This window comes from Manis pentadactyla, chromosome 1 (genome assembly GCF_030020395.1).
Source record: "Manis pentadactyla isolate mManPen7 chromosome 1, mManPen7.hap1, whole genome shotgun sequence".
Taxonomy (NCBI): domain Eukaryota; kingdom Metazoa; phylum Chordata; class Mammalia; order Pholidota; family Manidae; genus Manis; species Manis pentadactyla.
In genome coordinates, this window is record NC_080019.1 from 212586353 (window position 1) to 212608117 (window position 21765).

The 21765-nt window shown below is 36.4% G+C and overlaps 1 protein-coding gene across 4 annotated transcripts in view; it reads right to left on the bottom strand.

The window, feature by feature from the left end:
* The window catches only part of CNTN4 (contactin 4), a 979742-nt gene that overhangs the window by 243964 nt on the left and 714013 nt on the right, over positions 1–21765 (bottom strand). For all 4 annotated transcript variants that reach the window (XM_036878225.2, XM_036878221.2, XM_057507209.1 and 1 more), the window contains one exon: positions 4001–4096. In XM_036878225.2, coding sequence (XP_036734120.2) covers positions 4001–4096 — 96 coding nt within the window. The remainder of the gene's footprint in view (positions 1–4000; positions 4097–21765) is intronic.

A 21765-nucleotide genomic window follows, 5' to 3' on the forward strand; every position in this document is an offset into this window, starting at 1 on the left:
TTTCTCTCCCTCCCAGTTCTGACTCCTTTCTTCCCGCCGGGTTTTGGGGTGGGGGAGCATTCGTGTCCCGCCTGGCTGTGGCTTGTATCTTACCCCCTTCATGTGATGCTGAGTTCTTGCAGATGTAGATGTATCCTGGCTGTTGTACTGCATCCACTGGTGTCTCTTTTAGGAATAGTTGTATTTATTATATTTTCATCAATATATATGTTTTGGGGAGGAGATTTCCTCTGAACTACTCATGCCGCCATCTTCCCAAGATCTCTGCGAGTCACTTTTTAAGGTGTTCATCTCTCTTATCAACAACCATGAAAATATTATATTTTGTCTTAAACTCTTTTAAATTTGAATTTGACATAAGAAATGCTTAACATCTGCTTGGGTGGTATGGAAATCAAAGCAGTTCACCTCAACAGGATGGACTTATGCTGGTTTGCAGAAGGTGATCCAAGTGGGTGGATCTTAAATCTGGTGATGCCTCTGTGTCAACTGAAACAAATTTCAGGGACCCTTCCTCAGATATATGGAATCAAAATATCCTTGGGAGAAAGCTGGACATCTGTGGCTTTAATATGCTGCCCTGGTGATGCTTTAGTTTCCTGCCCCCCACTAGTGAACGTATGCTTGCTGTCTGTATGGGGGCCACAGATGTAACTCAGGGATTCTCAAGCTTTAATGTGCATATGAATCACTTGGAGATCGTGTTAAAATTTGAATTTCGATTCAGTGGGCCCTGAGTTGGGCCTGAGATTCTGTCTTTTCAATAAATGGCCAGGTGAGGCCAATGCTGCTGTTCCATGGACACATTTTGAGTAGCAGTGATCTTGGTGACATTCAAAAGGATGGTGAGGCAAAAACATCCCTTGATTAATACTGTTCATGAGGATTTCACTGGTGAATCACCTGGCAATTTTAATATAGGAAAAGGAAGAACTGCAAAGTACCTTGGTTCTGCTCCTATTTAATGAGAGCTTGGTTGAAGCTCATGAATTCCTGGTGCCAAGTGACTCTGTAGTTGATAAAAATCAAGGTGAAAATTCTGGACCTCAGTAAATTCTATTTTTAATATGAAGGAACATTATGGACAACCAGAGTCCATTTAGAGTGAATTTACTCTTTGGGTGCTTGTATTAAAATTTAATAGTAAACTCTATGTGATGACATCACAACTGAATTTTTATCCATTAACCAAGAGATGACAAAGAATGTTGCAAGTACAACACTGGAAATACCTGCTGACTGAAATGCTTTTTGAAATAGATTAATCACAGCTCATTTCCATGTTACTCTAAGAAAGTCTGATCCTGCACAGCTTTTGAAATGGGACATGCAGCCTCCCATACAATGGATTTCATGCCATTAACTCAGTACCCCACTGATCTAATAAAAGGCTGACTCATTTCCTTTCCTCTGCATGATCTGTTACAGCTGAACCTGGGACACCAGATGCTGGGTCTAAACTGCTCAGTATGCCCAGGGGCTCATGGTGATGCTCCCAGCTTTCAGGTGATGCACAGCCCAGAGAAGCAATGAGAGAATCACCGTGGTGTGGTCTGCACTGGAGGGTTTTGGATAATTGGAGAGATTTCATCAGCTAATCACTGACCCCCTACTGCCCCAAACTGATAGATGTTTCAGATGTTGTCTTACAACCTTCAAGATCCTTCCTGTTTTCTCTCAAATTTCCTTGCCTTGCCTGCCTTGCCTACAATGTTACTGAGCACACAGTTTCTAACAGGCCCATAATGAGAATATTTATTTCCTTGTCTTTCACCATCAAGACTGCCAGGAATGTCAGCACAGCTCCAGGGACTGAATTTCAGAGCTGCTGACTGCTGCCAGCAGAGACAAGCACATTTCAGTGGATGTCTACGAAAATGTTTAATACATTTCTCGGTGGGAAGGGGAAAGTGTTCAGGCACCTCATTGTGGAGTAGAGCAGCACCATTTGTGAGCTTCACCTTTTCCACAGATATCATTCTCCCAAGGCGTAGTGTGGTATCTTTTTCTTAATATGCCTACAAGATTAATTTTTAGAGTCACTGTCATGTTGTGCAGGTTTGATGCTGTTCATGTTAAGTACTAAGGTAGATTAGCAAAACCTTCAATTCTTATTTTGATCAGATTTTACAATGAGAAGAGAAGTGTTAGTTTGAGTGAACTTTAATTCATCCCAAGTATATGTCCAGTTAATAGGTTTCCTCATATATATGTCAGGACTTCAATAATAAAAGCATATTTGATAAATATGTTTAGTCTTTGTTGACTTACTACTATGTAATAGTGTAACTAAAAAGAGTCTGAGAGATTTCCTTTAATCTCTTCACTTTATAGATTACAGAGTGTGGCATAGAGCTTTCAAAGATATTTGCCCAATGTCAGATAATGATTGTGAAATAGAGCGAGGATCAGAACTCATGTCCTGGAGTTCAAATTTAACGCTTCTGATATGAACTTGGAGGGGAAATGAAGTCTTAAAGAGTAAACCGATTTCTCAGAACATGAACTCCTGAAACCTAACCTGGATTCTCTGCCAGTCTTCAAAAAGCAGAACCCTTAACCATTTCACGTCCTCAGTCTAGACTCAGAGGGGCACCTGTCTCTCCCACCTACTTTTATACTCATCATGCTTGAAGTGTAAGCCTCTTAATTATTTTACTAATTATTTTCTGCTGGAAATGTTAGTTGGGGCATTAGATGAGAAAGGAAATATTACAAATTTTGAATAGAGGACAAAAAGAAAAGGGTATTTTCAAATTCTCAGTTTAAAATACTTTATCTTCTAATCATTTGTTAAACCAAATAGAAAATAATGCAACACACTGTTCACACTAGAGGACAGTAACATTTACTATCTCCTCCATGTTGGCCATATTGTTAAGTTTTGTATGATGATTATCTTAAGAAATCCTAACAGCACTTATATGAGTTAGGGGCCATTAATATCCCCATTTTACAGATTAGATATCAAATTTAACTTCATCCATGATTTCTAGAAGTAGCATTTATCAATCTTATCATCACAAACTTTAGTAGAATCCTAATAAATAGCTACCTACTAAACTTCCACACTACTGAACCTTCTATGTGCTGGCAGATTTTCAGACATCACGTGTCTTTTTATCATACACTACAGGGTGCCTACACAGCTTTTCTCCATATGCTCCCTTATTACCAAAATTATGATTTTTTTGGGGGGGCCATCATCTATCTTTACAAAATACTTGATTTATCAGTCTCCTTTGCCATTAGGGGTGATCACTGAAATGTAGGTTAAGAGTCCTCGGGTCAAGCAAACCTTCCATAATACAAAGGGACAATGAAATGACAGACTTTTGACTTAATGTTCTTGCCTCTTCCCATTTCCTCCTATCTGCATGCACATATAGTGCCTCTGCCATGCCACATGTTAGGACTTCAGAGCAAGCTCTGAGAAAGGGCTTGTGTACCAGAAGACATCCTCAAGCAGTAGTGACAGCTTTAGACCTTTGGAAATATGTGTGAGGCTAACACAAACACCATTCTGTGGAGCTACTGGGAGCTGGGTCTTTTCAGTCATCTGCAGTCATATATGCATTCCTAAGTGATCTACTTGCTGCGAGTCTTCACAAAGTGGTCTTGGATTCTGTGGTCAGCAGATTTTGGTGCTGGGTCTCATCCCTTCTCAGATGAAATGAAGCAGGCCATCACCCAATCAGGTTGGAAACAGTAGTGTTATGCTTTACCTCCATTGCTTTACTAAGCCACAGGATTCTGATTTTGACTGATTCAAGTGTCCTTCCACTTAAGACAGTAGACAGCAGTGGCGGGGGGAAGATTTTCACAATATTTTCCTATCTTAATTATGGGAGGCATTGACAACAATTCTTCCTCGGTACACAAGGATGTTGGGAATTTCTACAAATGACACTGTCCTCTTAGCTGGTGCCAGAGGGAGAGTCATCAGCAAGAAAAAGAGCAGCCAGTGAAGTGTGCACCTTGCAGTGCATGTGTAACTTACCTCCAGAATGGGCTGGTGGGCCGCAGAGTAGAACCATCCCCTGACCTTGACGGACAGACACAGTGCTTCTTGTTCTTGTTTTAAAGTTTTCAAGATCTGTTGGGAGAAATAAAGAAAAAGGGTTTACACTTTAAATTTCCAATATATTATGAAACAAGTATCACCATTTCAGAAGAGGGTAGTCTTCTGCCAAAAAACAGCTTTAGTAGCACCTGTACCAGGAGAATTCAATGCAGCATCTTTTAAACATGATATTGTCCTTTCCTCAATTCTATACCCATAATGTAAGGTAGCCACTTGCCATATGTGCCTTTTTAGATTTAAAACAATTAAAATAAAATAAAATGTATAATTCATTCCTCACACTAGTTGCATGTTAAGTGCTCAAAAGCCACACATAGCTTTTGCTTACCATGTTAAACAGCAGAGAACATTTACATCACTGCAATAAATTCTATTGGACAGTGCAGGTCTAGATGAACAAATGAAGGTTTAATGATGTCAAATGTCTTGCCCAACATCTATCTGTAATTAAATGTCATTATCAGGACATAAATTCATGTTGTTAGATATTGGTTCACTCCACAAAGCACTGTATTTATGCAATTATAACTTTTATGTACCTAGAAAATGACTCTACTTATGCACACATTATATACAAATTATATACAATGTATAGACATATACACACATATATAACTGTTTGTGTATTGTTTTATAAGATACTGTCAAAGGATCTGTTTGTAAAGAAAAAAAAAAAGTTCCCCTCAAGGTTTTGTAGAGCTCTAGACATTAGAAATAAACATTACAAACCCAAAGATTACAGTTTGAGTCAGTAAATAATCAGTTGCCAGTGAAGACAACTTAATGCGAAAAAAGCATATCTAATAAAGTGACAATAGATATTATTGCTTTAAAAAGAGATTTTTCTTGCATCCTCCCCAATGCAAATCCTCTCAACAAGGAGTATTTTAAGTGCCATTGCATCTTTAGTTTCTACACCATTTGATTTACTAGCCTCATTGGATTTGAGGATATTCTCCTTCAAGTATGCTGCAGCCATCAAGCTGTTCACACTAGAGGACAGTAACATTTACTATCTCCTCCATGTTGGCCATATTGTTAAGTTTTGTATGATGATTATCTTAAGAAATCCTAACAGCACTTATATGAGTTAGGGGCCATTAATATCCCCATTTTACAGACTAGAAAAGAGAGGCACTATGAAATTTGTTTAAGATTCAAACATTAGTGAGTGATGGAGGTAGAAGGTGAAGCTGGACAGCCTTCCTGTAGTTACAAAATGTGCTGTTTCTTCATTCAGGAATGGTTATAGAGAGAGGTCAGTATTATTAAATAATTTATACACATACATGTCTTGATTATCAGTTTCTGGAATTGGGAAAATTTTAAACTCATGAATTGTCATTTTCATCAATTAAGTAATTATAAAAATTTCAGTGAACATCATCGGGTTGCCAGCTCAGAACACAAACATTGAGAGAACACAGCTTCTGCTCTGTAGGGACTCCAGAGTTTAGTGCTCAGGATGGAGAAGTAACATCTAATCACAGGAACCCAACCACTTCCAGAGTGTAGGTGTGTGACAAGGGGCACCTGAAGAAACATATTCAGCCCAAAACAAAAATCTGAACTGAATTTTTGATGCAATAAACTTCTTTTTATTCAATGGCCATCAATGAGGATAGGACATGATTTTTTCCTTTTCTCTAAGGAAATGGTCTGAGAAGCCCTTTAAAAAAGATTAACCCAGAGATTTAAAGATTTTATTATGGCAGATCATTTAATATTTTAAACCATTTTTCCTAAAGGTGACACTGAATCAGTCTGAACTGTCACTTCTGCAGGTTCTCAGAATAAGTCATCTAAGTTTTTGCACAAACATCCCAAGCAACCCCCACAGTTGCGTGAAAAATTAAGAGCTCACAGACAACAGAGATCACGTCTCACTGAGGCAAAATCTGTCACTAGAGGAAGAGCATTCAGAAATGGGAAAGAAAATAAGAAATATATGCAATGATTTTTAGTTGTCTTATTCAGCTTTAAAAAAAATTGGATTTCTATTTCTTCCTTTTCAGTTATGACTTCATGTAGTTCTATAAGATTTGGACAATTAGAATATATTGCATCAACTTGGCATCTGAGAAAATATTTAGACATACTTCAGAGTAGTTAATTGAAATATATTCTAGTTGGTAGGTGTTACTTGCATGGTGAATTAAAAGGCAAAATTCGGACAGATCTGAGTTTGAAAATTATCTCTGCCATGTATTGGCTGTGTTATCGACTTTATCAAATCTTCATTTTATCATAAATAAAATGAGAGTAAATGTGGTTTTAAAATAAGAATCATGAGCACAGATTACATGAGATCATATTTGAAAAGCACAAGGCCAAGCACAAAGCCTTTCAGGCTACAAGTTTAATGTTCAGTATAAATTTGTTCTGTCCACTGAGGAATGCTGTAATCCAGGGGCTGATCATTCCTCAATTATTCCATTTAGAAAAGATTTCCAAATAGCAAATGTACACTAGAGAGCTACAGATACTAATCAAAGGATGTTATATTTATGCACATGTTCAAGGAAAGCCTGCATGTCCGAAGTCGGTCTTTTCAGATATAACTATCCTTCCAGATCCTAATTACTAGCAGCATGATAATTTTTTTCCAAATCAAAGAAACACGTGTGTGAATGGATACTTTTTCAAAGCTTATACACTCATAATCAGGCTTTTCCCAGCCATATTCCCATATATATTATTTTATTTAGAATCATTTTATTTCTAAAGCTTTGGTACTAGTAATGATCAGTGGCGACTGAGGCACAGGCATTATGGGTTGGTCAGAATACATTGTGGATACTGTTCTACCTCTATGACCATTGCCCTAAGAGCAATAATAGCATCCACTTGTAAAATGGGTTGAGGTCGTACTATTATTGTGTGAGGTATACATATTATTGTTTTTGTTTCCCCCCACCACCCCCCAGGTGATATAACTAATCTCAGAGAGGTTCAACACCATCTTCACACATCTGGCCTTGGAAATGGCCAGAAAACACAAATTTGTGTTTGTCTCTCTCCAAAGACACTGCTCTGAGGCACCAGAATCTACGGCTTCCTACTGATTGAGTAAAACTAGTGGGAAAGAGCATTCAAACTAGTTGCTCAACATCACTGAATGAATTTTACACTCCTCAGTGAACATGTAAGAAAATTCACATTAAAATCTACATTTCAATGCACAATGAGATGAGTAGGTCCCTTTGATTTGAAATCTTTTATTCCGTTGCTTTTCCTTGTGGGCGAGTACTCAATGTGAGGGTTTTAAACATTAGGTGAAAAAAATTAAGTTGAACAAGGAGAAAACAATAAGAAACAAGTGAATTAAGAAGCAAGATGTTGCATTGATATGAGGTAGCTGAACAATTACACTAGAGTTGTTTTCCCTCTCAGCTCCATGCAGTTAGCTACTGAAGATAGGGTTCAATGTATATACATGACAAGGAATTAATATCCATGTGTAGAGGTTTCTCATTACAGCTTCTTTTTCCAGCTTTGCATATTGGTCATTGACATGTGATTTATAAACTTAAAAAATGAATGACTATACTTTTCAGAGTTGATTCCATTCATTAGCAGTCAACATTAAATTTTCTAGAAATCACATGCAAAGGAATGTTCACTTTACTGGCAGATGTCTTTTCATATAATATTTTCTGGGAAAACAATTGTCCTTTATTGTCCTATGGAATGTAATAGCAGCATTTTATTTTTAAATGAGATTAGAAAATACAATATAGTACTTGGAATGTGTAGCTTATTGAGAGCATAGAGGAAATGATTTAGCAGTTAAATTCCTAGGGGAATAAAAGTGTGCAAAGGTCTTAAAGCTGCAATATGTGATAAATAATAAAAAGCCTTAGTATATGAAAATATTTGGAATTCAGACTGCAAAGTAAGTCAGAGAGTGAGGGAAAAAAATCTCCACATATTTCCTGTCTGGAAAGTTATTAAATGTTTAGAGCTGCAGAAGAGGTAGCTTACAATAAATATCTGGATGTAGTCTGGAGAAAACAAAATCAAGAAGGTCAAAGATGTTTACTGAGAAATAATAAGAGTAAATGACGAAGATTAACTTATTTATTAGACCATCACTAAGGGACTACTCATGACACACAGGAATAGGAAGAACTGAAGCTATTCATAGGGTAAGAATAGCCACACAAGTGTGTAAGATGCTTAGTTTTAAAATGGCCAGGAAAGGTTAAAGACATAATGACATATATCATGGTTGTTAGGAATCTACAGAAAGGAAGGAAAAAAGGAAAGAGTAAACATGATACAGTAAGCGATGCAAGTAATACATGTATTTTTAATGCATGTTTTATTTACTGCAAGTGGGAAAACACCAATTCACTATTTTCCTGACTTGAGTGACCTGGATTCCATTAATTCTCAGAGGGTGGCCACAGAACAAGAAATTGCCAACACCAGTTCCTTTATTATTGCTTCCTCCCATTTTAAAAGAAGCAATCAATATGGAAATCAATATCAGCTTGGAAAAATGGTCAAGTGATGTGTTTGTTATGAATATGATTTTCATAATAATGATTGTACCATTTATGAAAAGATAGGTATTTTTGGAGCATAACTTAAAAAACCAGTTAGGCAGCATATTAAATATTATGCCTTGAATATTTGCCATTTATTCGCTGAGTGTACATGTGGATGCACATTTGCATGGTGCCTTGGAGTCTAGAGCCTCTTACTAAAAATAAGTCTACATTTACAAAAAGTTACGAATAGCAAAGCCATATTCTTGACATTCTTTCCACTCAGGAAGAAGGAAGAAACCATTTGTGAGACTGGCAGTGTTGGCTAGGTTTCCCTGTGAGTTGTGCATAGCAAGAGAGAGAAGTACATTGTGGTCTAACACCCTGGCTCTGGAGTCGGAAAGCCCTGAGTTCAAACTCAGCACTCTTATTCTGTAGCTCTCTGATGTGGGTGAGCTACTCAGTCTCCTTGAATTTCAGTTTCTTCATCTCTCATATCAGGACAATAATTCCTATCTCACAGGGCTCTTTAAAGATTAGGGTCATGCATTAAAGCATTTAACATACTGCCCGGTCCAAAGTCAGTAGTTTATTAATGTTAGTATTATCATTTCTGAGCATCAAAGGAAAATGCACAGAAAGTGACTTGCTGGGGAAAGTGAGTCCAAATTTCCACAGATAAAGTAACACCAGAGGAGTCAAGTCGGTTATACTGTGTGACACAAAATGCTGGTAAGACTTAAAATGCATCCTCTTTTGCTAGACTTACTTGTATTTTCATGTCTGTAACAGGTGCTGAAGTAAGCCAGATACCTTATCTTTTGCTGGGAATGAAATGTATTCTTTATATGACTTACAATTAATACACAATGACCTGTACTGGATTCAGATAATTCTCCTTAAGAACTTCTTCCTATGATGACATGGGCTGAGAAAGCTTGTGCTATTTTTTAATGTAAAGGTTGAAAATACCATTTTCATAAAACAGCAAAAACTGATGTTTATCTTTTATAAAGGATGCATTATCTTTTATTTTAAAGCAGAAATAAAAAATGAAACATTATATTACTTGCTGATTATATAAGTTTATTCATTGAGCTGAAAGTTTTAGAAGTTCACACTGTGTGCTGGATGGAATAGGGTGGATATAAATGTAAATATAAATAGAAATTGAAATATATACATATTTACAAATATATATTATATACACATATATACACAGACACATATGATCATAAAATAGTAATAGATATGTGTCAGTATCTTGCTTTACCATTGTTTATCCTATCTTCAGCAAATATTTTTTGAATTCCTCTTTTGTTTCAGGTATTGGTACCATTCATTTTATCTCTCCAAAAACCAAGTAAAATAGAACAAAAAACCCATGGCTATGCTAAAGATCTGATATTAAATACCCCAGCTTGCTGACGGTCTAAAGAAGTGACCCAAATCTGATTCCAGCTGGTGGTTTGACATTGAAACAGAAAGCAAATCTCTTTCCTGGATGTCTTTGTATAGGTAACAAAGGACCTTATTAATATTCCTAAGTCAATATACACTCAGATTACAAATAACTGATTCACAGAAATGGCTTATGATTTTGCTCATTTATAGTCCCTACTGCTGCTTGCTGTGCACATCACTATGAAAATTTAAATTATTTAAAAGTAAGAGGTAGGACCTGTGGGAGCTTTCCTAGGTGCTGATTCTGACCTCACCATGTTCTCCCTCAAATGTCTGTGCTTTTTTATATCCCTCTTTATTCACACCAGATGAAACTCTGTAATTTAGGGACTACTTTGGAATTACAGAAATGCCATAAATGGCTGCCAATGTATTATCTTGCTATTAGTCATTTACAGTGAAGGGTGAATTAATCCAATCACACTGATTCCTCTTAATGAGTAAATAAGAGCAATGTGGATTCTTTGAATGTGAGTTTTGCTGACCAAAAAAGAAACAAAAGAACATCTATGAAGTAATGGGGACAGTAAAGTAGGGCTGAGAAAGCTCAAGAAAGGATTAATGACTTAAAAATAGGATGAGAAAAGATGCGTATAGATTGCCAAAGACAAATTTGCAGGTCAGCAATCTCACGTTTAGGAAAAGAGGTTACTCTATTCTTTCTCTTCTTGCACCACATTACTATATCACTTTTTGTTTCCAGGAAAAAAAAAAAAGAAAATTAGACTAGAACTTAAAATAACATAATCAATGGTATGTGTTAAGGAGGTATGTGTTAGTTTCTGCTTGGTAATCTAACCACTTTTGAAAATATAAAAACATAAGGCTAGTTTCAACTAGCTTACTTAACACAGTTCTCACTTTTCATGTATGAATTCATTTAATCCTCAAAACAGTTCTATGAGGTATTGTTAGTAATCCCATTTTATAGAAAGGAAAAAATCAACATCCAAGTTCACAGACCTAGCATAAGGAAATAGAGTATGGATTAGAATCCAGGCGTTCCTGACCCAGAAGTCTGTATATTTAGCCTCTATTCTATATTGAGTTAAATAGAACATACGGAATGAAAGCACTCTTGTTTATTGTCTGATTGACTACTTGAGACTTTCATACTTTTCATCCCTTTCCTATTATTAACTTGACTTCACAAGAAAATAAAGGTTGCTTTGCTGCCCTTTTCTCTGTAAGTGTATGACTTTCCTGATAGCGATTTTTTATTTATCATTTTTAGCTCTTTTCTCTTTCCTCATTTCTTTGACATACTCTATTTCATCTAGACCTTTGTGCTGTTTAAGAAGCCAAAGAACAACTCAATTTAAAATGTTTGAGTTTCCCTGAGTGTTCCATAAAAATGTGCACCTATCTAACTCATGAGGTTACTGCGATTAGTGTGATATGGCGTTATAAATAACGTTGTTCTCCTTCGGAGACAGGCACCCTAAAATACAAGCTATTATTACCGGCATTTTTCTCCACAGGAGCTCATCTCTTTTCACATATCATCCTGACTCAGGAGTGTTAATGGCTAGGCAGGTGCATTCTCTATCCTTGGTTTCATCGTTACACAACACAAAGAGAAACAAAGGTTTCAGAAAAGCATCTGGCCTAGTCAATTTTAGAATAAAATATGAACTGTTCACTATGCTTCACAAAGACCTTTGGGATCTGGTCCCTTCCCACATCCTCAGTGTCATGTCCTGCTACTCTGCTCCTTATTTGTTTATACTGCAACAACCATGTTTTGCTCTCTGTTCTTCAGACACTTTAAGGCTAACCATGTCCTAGGACCTTTGAACTTGCTTTTCCCTTTGCTTTGAATGATTTTTACCCATCTTTTGGCTTATGATCATTCTTCCGGACTCAAGTCACATGTCACTTCTTCAGAGTAGCCGTCTTTGAGTGTTTATCTCACGTAAACCACCACCCTGCTCCAGTTATTCTCACATCACCTCTTTATTACATTTGTCATGGTAGTCATTGCCAGTGTCTGCAATTACTTTGTTCATCTCTAGGCCATTTGACTTATTGTCCCCCCTCCCCTCCTCAATGAAGGCTTAATGGGGGCAGGAATCTTTTAGGTCTTTATCAGGCTGTAGCACCATGCCCCAAACAGTGTCTAATGTGTATTAGGTACTTATTTAGTCTTTGCCTGTTCCCAATCCTGTTTCACACACTTAAGTCAGAGAGACTCCACGGGCTCAGGTGAACTTTCCTGTATTGACCCCAAGACACACTTGTTTTGCAACATCCTGCCTGTAAAGGACCTTTGTGTGGTCAATGGTCAGGGATGTTCTCTAAGACAGCTGTAAGAAAAGGTCTCTAATCAAGGAGCTGAGCCACCTACCATCCTTAAAATGAAAGCTTAAAGACAGGCTAAGATTTTGGGATGCAATCAGCATATGAAATGAATTCACCCCTTGGTAGAAGAAATGCCCTTCCACCCAATGACCCTTGAACCAATGAATGCTTGAGATGATGAAAACATGAAATGGCATCAGGCAAATTATGTGGGCTTGTTAGCTGTGACAGCGGTTGTTATCAGCTAGTCAGTGATATGCCCTGCTATTATCTGTTCTTACCCTAGTAGGAGAAAGTTCTGTGACTTGATAGACTTAATGATCATTCAAGTTCTGACGGAAAGAAATATGATTCTTCATTTTGAACTTTTTCATTGCCTTGAAAACTGAAATTAGCAAGTTACGATTCATTGTATTGGTCTTAATAAACAGGCAAACCTAGAGGGCAAATCAGATATATTCAAGTAACACTAGAATAAATATCCTTTGAAGAAGTGCTGAAAAGGCACATATCAACAGGCCATTGTAAAGTCGGTAATCTATTGGAAAAACCTTTGGAATGTATTACTTAGTGGAGATTTATGGGCCACAGATCATGATCAAACCCAAGAGACCACAAATCCACCAGCCATACAATTGGTCATGAAAAACTGCTGTAAAGTGAAAGAAATTGCCTCATCTCAAACTTTTTCATTTGATTTCTTTTCTTTTGTTAACCTCTCAGGGATACAAGCCTGAGCAATGAGCTCACTTTTGAATTTGCCTAGCACTTAATGGTAATGGACACAATCTCAAAAGGGGGCAGGAAGTTTCTGACTTCTTGCTCACAAATGAAACTAAGTAGATGCTCATATAATTAAACTTTCTCTTAATTCTATCCAAAAAGAAGTAGGCATCGTTTTCCCAAGAAGCTTGGGAGGAAATTACACAAAGTGTTAACTTTAAAGGGAGAGTCAGAGTTTATCAGTATTTTTTGACAGCCCACACTCTGCAGAAAAGTTTTATTTTAAAAGCAAACAGAAGACTCTGCTACATACTCAAGTTTTAGATTTTTCACCAAATAAAACAGAGACTGGTGACTAATAAAGAAAAATGCTAGTCATGTTTTTGTTCATTGCTCCTAAGAAATTGGATATGCTTTGCTATATAGCTAATTGGGGTAGCAAAGATGTTGGAAATAACATATTTGTTTAATCACTGGCTCAAAGAGGGCTATTTCTTGCCCCTTTTCCTTACTCTTCTTTGAGTGTAAAATATTTCTTGGGATACTGGATACTGAATTAGATGTTTACTGGTTGAAAGATTATAAGGGCATAAAAAAGTTCTGTATATAAATGAAATTCCCAGATGAAGAGCAGCTGTTATTTATATTGAAGTTAAGTTGCTTCAGCAATTTCAACCATATATTTTTATCTCATTACTGTTTTGAAAATAAAACCATCATCAAATATACATGCTAGCTATGTGTTTATTCATCATCTACTTTGACTTTGCTATGGGTGCTATTTCACTGTTCTCATTTTTACAGAGAGAAATTGGAGATAAGGCTGCAGTGTGGTACACCTGCCAATTTTTGGAAATGTCATCACTCAATCCCTTTTTTTTTAAGGCACTGTAAGGGAGATGGGAACTAGTACAGATTCATTCAATACCTATGATATGCCTACTTATGAGCACTTATACAAGCCAGCTCCTACCCAATGATGGTGATGTATTATTGAAAAACAAAACAAAAACATTTATCTTCTCAAAGAGGTTAAAGTGGATAAAGTGATCATAAACAAAGTTAATAAATCACATACTGTGTATTTTGATAGTGAGAGTGCTATAGAAAAATAAATTAGGGAAGTAGGTTAGGGAATGATGGCATGAAATTTTAAAAGAAGATCAAAGTAGAATCTTTGTACTTCTCATCATACTTCCAAATGCAGAAATCATTCTTCCTCTGCCAACTCAGCGTGTGGCCCCCACAGAGACTGCCAAGAAGGGTGCAAAGTCATGCCAAGTGACATAGCAGTCTTGATTTAGTTTTGTACTTCCTTATTTATAAGTCAAGTTGAAGTCACTTTAGTTCCAGTAACATCTGAAGAAACTAATAAAGTAAGCATTCTCATTTTACATCTAAAAGTTTAAAATAGTTCCCTGGAAAAACAAAACAAAATTCTAAGTAATGGAAGAAATGAAAGGAACAACTAAACAGGCATATTAAATATACACTGATTTCCTAAAGGAAGACAGTTACCAAACTAGCACTAGGGTGATGTATACGCCACTTTAGAAGTACAGTTTGGTGCCTCAGAATTCCTGCAGAGTGAGGGAATTCCGACAGGATGGTCTTACTGTCTCAGTCTCTCCGGGCTGCTGTAACAAATGCGCCTCAGACTCGGTAGCCTGAACAACAAACGCTTCTTTCTCAGTTCTGGAGACTGAGAAGTCCAAGATTAAGGTGCTGTCTGGTGAAAGACTCTGCTTCCTGTTTTGTAGACTGCTATCTTCTCACTGCATCCTCACATGGTGGAGGATGAAGAGGGAAGGAAGCTCTCCACGTCTCTTTCTACAAAGGCAGAAATGAAGTCATGAAGGCCCTACCTTAGAGTCCAGTGATCTTCCAGAGGCTCCACATCCTAATACCAAACTGAGGGTTCGGGTTTCAACATATGAATTTTAGGGGGTCATGAACATTCAGTCCGTAATACCATCCTTTCTTCAATCTCAGCTTTTTTTCCCTCATCCTCCCTTCTTTCCTTCCCCCAAAATATTATTTATGGTGTTATAGTGGTAGATGGTGTGGAGAAAACAAAGGTAAATCCAACATGGCATCTGAACTAAAGAAGTTCATAGTCTACCTGAAATAGGCACATAAATAACTCTATTGCAAGGAAGTCCAACCTTACTGTGGCACTTGAATGTCCACAGACTTCTTTAAACTTTATTGATGAGGTCACAGTTATCAAGGTGCTACACAACAGGGCAAGTGATAGAGGGATTTTTAAATGTCCCTTCAATGTGTGTGTGTAGTTGGGGAGTTAGTGAAGGTATATTATGGATCTCTGAATCTGAGGCATCTAGGACTCAAGTGATGACAGCAATGCTCATAACCTTCTTGCTCAGGTGGAAGTTTGCTACTAATTCAAAGGTGATTCCAAGTTGTGGTAATAATAGCACTTATAGCTAAGATTTACTGAATGCTTACTATGTGCCAGGCACTAAAATAAGTACTTTTCATGTATTAATTTACTTAATCCTCTTAATAGTATCACAAGTTGGGCAACATTATGACCCCTTTTATGTAAGAGGAAACTGAGACCCAGAAAAGAAATAATTTGCACAAGTTCACATTGGTTGTAAATAATGAAGTTGTTCCTAGAGGGAAATACTGGTTTAGGTTTCTGCAAGTCTCTGGTCACAACAGTTTCATCAAATGATCAACACATGACCTTGTTTTATGTGTATTTCTATTTAAATACAATTTATTTAATATATAATGTTTATTCATTAACATTGACTCTTAGCTTCCAGCACTATAACTCATGCCTGAATGAAGCTTATCTAACATACACTTATTCCCCCATTAGGCACATCACAGTCTTCTTGCATTTAGGAAACTAGACAGCACTTCAGTAACACAGTTTGGGCTATTTTAAACAGGAAAATTACCAATGAAGGGCACAACAACACAAAATGCACAGCACTAAATAATTGCCAAAAGGACACTTGTTTATAGAATGAGAGCTGAAACAAGAAGGCAGAGCATACCCTCGTTCAACCTCAGCAGGGAGTGCGTGGGGAGATTCAAATTATTCTGCTGCTCTTCAGATGTCCACAAATGACCACAAAGGAGCTGAGAGTATTTATTTTAGGATATAGATAAATTTCAGAGATGATTAATATACACCCAGCATTGAGCTCAGGGCTGGGCATGTTGTAGGCACTTGATAAATACCATAGTTAAATATTTAATATCTTACACAGGAGTTTATACATAGGTGATAACAGACACTTAATTTTTCTTAGGCTGTGCTTCAAGTAAAATGAGGGAGGGGAAGAAGAGGGGGAAGAAGGAGGAGGAAAAGGAGGACAAGAAAATGTGACAATTTACCAATGACAAGGAGACTATTAGACATAGCAGTTAACGGTAATAGTAGAAACAAGTACACAAATGATAATATATTTTCTTGTATTTTTATAGAAATTTAAAAAAAAGACTTTAATTTTGTTGAGTTTTCTTGAACTTTGGGAACATCGTAATTAACACACATACATCTAACTCATACATCCTGAACTCATATATCCAAATGAATGTAGCCCTCCAACATGGACTTTTTTGAGTATGGCCTTTTTTCCCCAGTTCTTTTTTTCCTTTTTTGTGCTAAAATACACATAATATAAAATTTCCCATCTTAAATACTTTTAAGTGTACAACTCATGGCATTAAATGAATAATTAATGTTGCAGAACCACCACCACCACCATAATGTTCTCTCATCTTGTAAAACTGAAACTCTATACCCATTAAATGATGACTCCCCATTCCTTCCTCTCCCCTGCCTCTGACAACAGCCATTCAACTTGTCTCTATGAATTTGTATATTACTTAACAACTAAAAAAATCCCAACGTTTTTACTCATAATAACTCATCTGATCATCAAAACATCTCTGTGCATCTAATGCATCTCTGGGATGGCATTAAGTACTGCACTATGTAGAAGAAGCCATTTGAAATTTAGAGATGTTAAGAGATTTGCTCAAAGCTAAACCTCTAATGAGTAAAAGATACAGTTCTCTCCATATCTTAGCTATTGAGTGAGAAAAATGCTACAATGAACTTGGGAATGCAGAGATCTCTTTGAGATCCTACTTGGATTTCCTAAGTGTCCATGAACAGATCAGTGATAAAGAAGATGTGGTATATGTATGGAATAGAATACTATTCAGTAGTGAGGAAGAAGAAAATCCTGTCATTTGTAACAACATAGATGAACCTTATAATATTATGCTAAGTGAAATAAGTCAGACAAACACAAATACTATTTAATTTTACTCACATGTTGAATCTAAGAAAGCCAAAAACTTAGAAACAGAGAATGGAATGATGGTTTCCAGGAGTTGGGAGGTGGGGAAAATGGAGAGATGTTGGTCAAATGGTTTGGGAAATGAATACGTTCCAGTTATAAGATGAGTAAGTTGTGGGGATCTAATGTACAGCGTGGTGATTTTAGTTAACAATACTACACTATATTCTTGAAAGTTGCTCTCAAATGTTCTCACCACAGAAAGGAAATCATAATCATGTGATGTAATGGAGGTATTAGCTAACACAGAGTAGTAATATTTGCCAAATATAAGTGTCTCAAGTCAACATAAATACCTTAAACTTACATAATATTACATCAACTATATCTCAATAAAGCAGAAAAAAATGAGTAATCAATAGGAGAAGAGAACCTAAAACCATTACTGTCAGTGAAGATTGCAAGACCCTGGAGGGCAGGAATGACATCTCACATTTTATAGGATCCCAAAACCTATCTCTATGTTCTGATGCAGTGTACATGTCACAAAACATTGCTCCTAACTATCATGATGATGAGAACAGTATTGTATTTGACTGAAGAGCAGAACTATAGTATTTAAAAATAGAATACCAAAGTTTTTAATGCTCTGTTTTCTTCCCCTTGAGATGCTCTTCATTATTTTACCAAAATTCAAGAGGGAATAAAAATTACTTTATGAAATTGACATACCATGCCTAGAGTGATATGTGAGGCTACAAAGACCCAATAACCCAGTTCAGTTGGGTTATCAATATTGCTCTTCCTGATTAGTGTTAATTGGAATATTTTAATTGAGGCAGTGTTTTACTGCCTTCACAGCTTGAGTGAGCTGAAGTGCAGAGAACATTTTTTTAAATAATGAAAGCCAACAAAATCTACCCTGCTCTTACCAAGTTCTATAAAAACATAGTGTGACAAACAGATACCACTAAATCACTGCACAAGAAAATAGCATACATAGCATGTTCATTCATTCAATTCTTTTAACATATATTTATGAAGTGCCATATATAGGCCAGACACTATTCTAGGGGCTGGGTCATAGTAATGAACAAATCAGAAAAACACCCTTGTGGAGCTTAATTCAGTCATGTGAAGTAGGAAGATAATAAACATGGTAAATATTCAATTATATAGTATGTTAGAAGATAGTGAAGCCTTGGGTAAAACAAAAAACAGAGCAGGGTAAAAGGGATTAGGACAGCTGGGAGGACAGAGGAAGGCTACAATTTTAAATAATGGGCTCAGTGTAAGTCTGAGCAAGTAGATGACATTAGAGCAAAGACTTGAAGGAGGTGAGTACTGAGAAGTCATTCTAGGTAGAAGAAAAGATTCTCAAATATAGGATCGTGGGCATTGAGAAATAGCAGGAGGCCAGTTTGGTTGGAGTGGAATGAATGAGAGAGAGCAATTAAGAGTTGGAGTCAAGGACGTATTAGGACAGGGAGAGTGGGTGACTATGTAGGGCACTGTGGACCCCTGTAAAGTCTTCGGCTCCAATTCTGTTTGAAACTAGGTTTCTGAGAAGAATAGTAATGTGACTTGATTTAAGTTTAGTGGTTATTCAACTCATTTCTGTTCAACTAGAATGATTGCCTATTACATGAGTGGAAGAGTGCTATGAACAAAAGATGTAAAGATAATAATATAAACTCACCGCCCCTGAAGAAGTCTTCATCTTGTAGGGAGATGTGAACAATTACCTGATTCAACATAGACAATAGCCAAGAGCTTTTTCAGGTGTGTAAACAAAATGCTATGGGATTGTAAAGGAGAAAGCAAATACTTTTTCATTCAGGAAAAAAACAACAAAGTACATAGCCTGAAGTCTTGATCTACAAAAAATAAAAAGGTTTCAAAAGGAGAAAAAAAGAGAGAAGAGAATGCCAGGATAAGGATGTGAAATGAATAGAGGAAACCTCATTTGAAACAGAGTTGGGAAACCACGAAGGGAGAGCTCAAATGCACTACCACTTGTCACAGCTCACATAGTTCAGCAAGAAAAAGGAAGACTTCCTCTTGGCCTGGAAATGATAAGCTTCCCTATCATGTAGTCAATGAGAAGCCACTGTCACTTTGATCACCTATAGCCAATGAGAAGCTGCCACCAATTTGAACTCTCATTTTCTTCCAGTGAAACTTTATTCAAAACAATACCTCTCAACTTCCCCTTCTCCTCTATAGAAGGGTATTCTCCTCCATTGTTCTCTGGATTTGCCTATATTTCACCATAGTTTGTATGTCCCAAACTGCAATTCTGTTTTTTCCGGAATAAACTCATTTTTTGCTCAATAACCTTTGTTGTTTAATTTTTAAGGGTATTATTACATGGCGTCAGAAGTAGGATCCAAAGGCCATGAATTCCTGAGGATTCAACAACCTCTGGAACCATGTGTGGTATGCACTTGAAGCTCTGGCACTGTTTTCCTGAGTTATCTTTTCCCTTTTGGTTCAGTATGTCTTCATCTTGTAGGGAGATGTGAACAATTACCTGATTCAACATAGGATTTTAGCTCCCTCCGTTTGGCTGAGCCCTCCAACTTCATTTGGGATCTTTTTTCTTTTGGTGAGAACTTGTTTGTTTCCTGAGCCTCTAGTTTTGAAACATGGGATCCCAAACCTCCAAATTCTCTCAAGAGAGTCCTCCTTCTGGGATCCCCACAAGAAAAAGAAAAAGAAAACTATGGTCCCTTCTCATGTGCATTCTTAGCTTAATGGACCAACATAACTCAAGATAATTTATAACTCCATTGGCCATTATGAGGAAATTTCAACCCCCACTCCCCCACACACCTTCTTTTTCTTAGAACAAATCAGAAGACCACATGGGTAAATTTAAACAGACTGAATGGGATGTTTATTTCAACTGTTACCTGGAGGCTTCCAAACACATCCAAGATTCAAAAATCACCCCTTTAGAAAATACCATTTCTAAGTTAACCAAGGTGAACAAACAATCTAAAGTCAGAAGTCTTCTGAGGCCTCTTTTTCCCTTTCCTCATCTTCTTTTTTTCTGATGTAAGTTTCCTTTTTCCCTTTTATGCTCTATACTTCCTTATTCTACTAAACTAAGAGCCAAAATTAAATAATTTCTTAAACCCAAGGAGGATTCACAAAAGTTTTTATAAATGGATTGCCTCCTGAGATTAGTTTATCAAATAAAAATAAAAGCAAACAACAAAATAAAAACCTTAAACTGTCTTATTAGGTCTCTGTTGGCATCTATGTGTTTATGCATGTCTATGTACGCACATTACAGATGTATTTTTCTACCTCCTGATGTTACTGCCAAAATTAATTTAAATAGGAGCCCTATTTAAGTGGCTTGAAAAATCTGTCTCTTATATAAATTAAATTTCAGAAATATAATATAAACTAACCCAAATGTTTTTCATGTTCACTTGATCTAGGAACATATTCAGTATAAAAGCTTGTGCAAAGTCATTAATTAAAAAAGGTATGTCTTTAAAGTTATCAACATTAAATATAAACCTTTTGTCATGTATAGAAAGTTACTGCTTTACTCTGATGCTTATATAGAAGTGTATCTACAAAAGTGATTCATCTTCAAAGAGATTCATATAAAGAGCTGTAATAAAGCACAGATTTCTCATAACTTTGAGATCATAAAATTGAACTGGGTAAGAATTTCCAGAACTAATGGATAAAACTGGATTCTAGCAGAACAAGAATTGATAACATGGGACTGAGGAGGAGGATATTAATTTTTGTAACATAATTTAAAACATTGCTGGTTCTTTAATTCTTTGTTTTCTAGATTTAAAGGACTCCTTGTTCTCCTCTCTTTTAAGCTATCTATAACACAGCAATTTGGTAAAATATGCCTTATAAACAAAGGTATTTTTTTCTTTACTTTTTCTGTCTACCTGATCTTTTCAGAATTTAGAACTCTTTAGAGTACTTTTTGTCAAGGCAATATAGTTATTTGCACAAGATCATAAAGAATTTATTCTCCTTGTAAGAAAAACTGGAAATACTGTCTATTTGCCAAAGCTTTGACTGGATTGTCATATTTCAGAGAGATGTGTACAGACTCAGATCTGACCAAACAGTTTTTAACAAACTAAGGGTAACTTTAAAGAGCCAATAAAGCTCCTTGGAAAAATCAACCTGGTAGGTTGCTTACAAGGTTCCAGCAAATCAGTCTTAAAAAGAACATATTTATCTGACCACTATTCTTGCTACACTTATGTGAATAGTCAGGCCAAGTTTTATTTAAGAAAATTAGTTTTATTGTAATTATCTTTAAAAAAAAGGGGGATAATTATATAGAGAAAAAATTATGTTTTCACCTTTGTCTATATTATTCTCTAATCCCATTAATTGTCTTTGAGGTTTAATTATACAT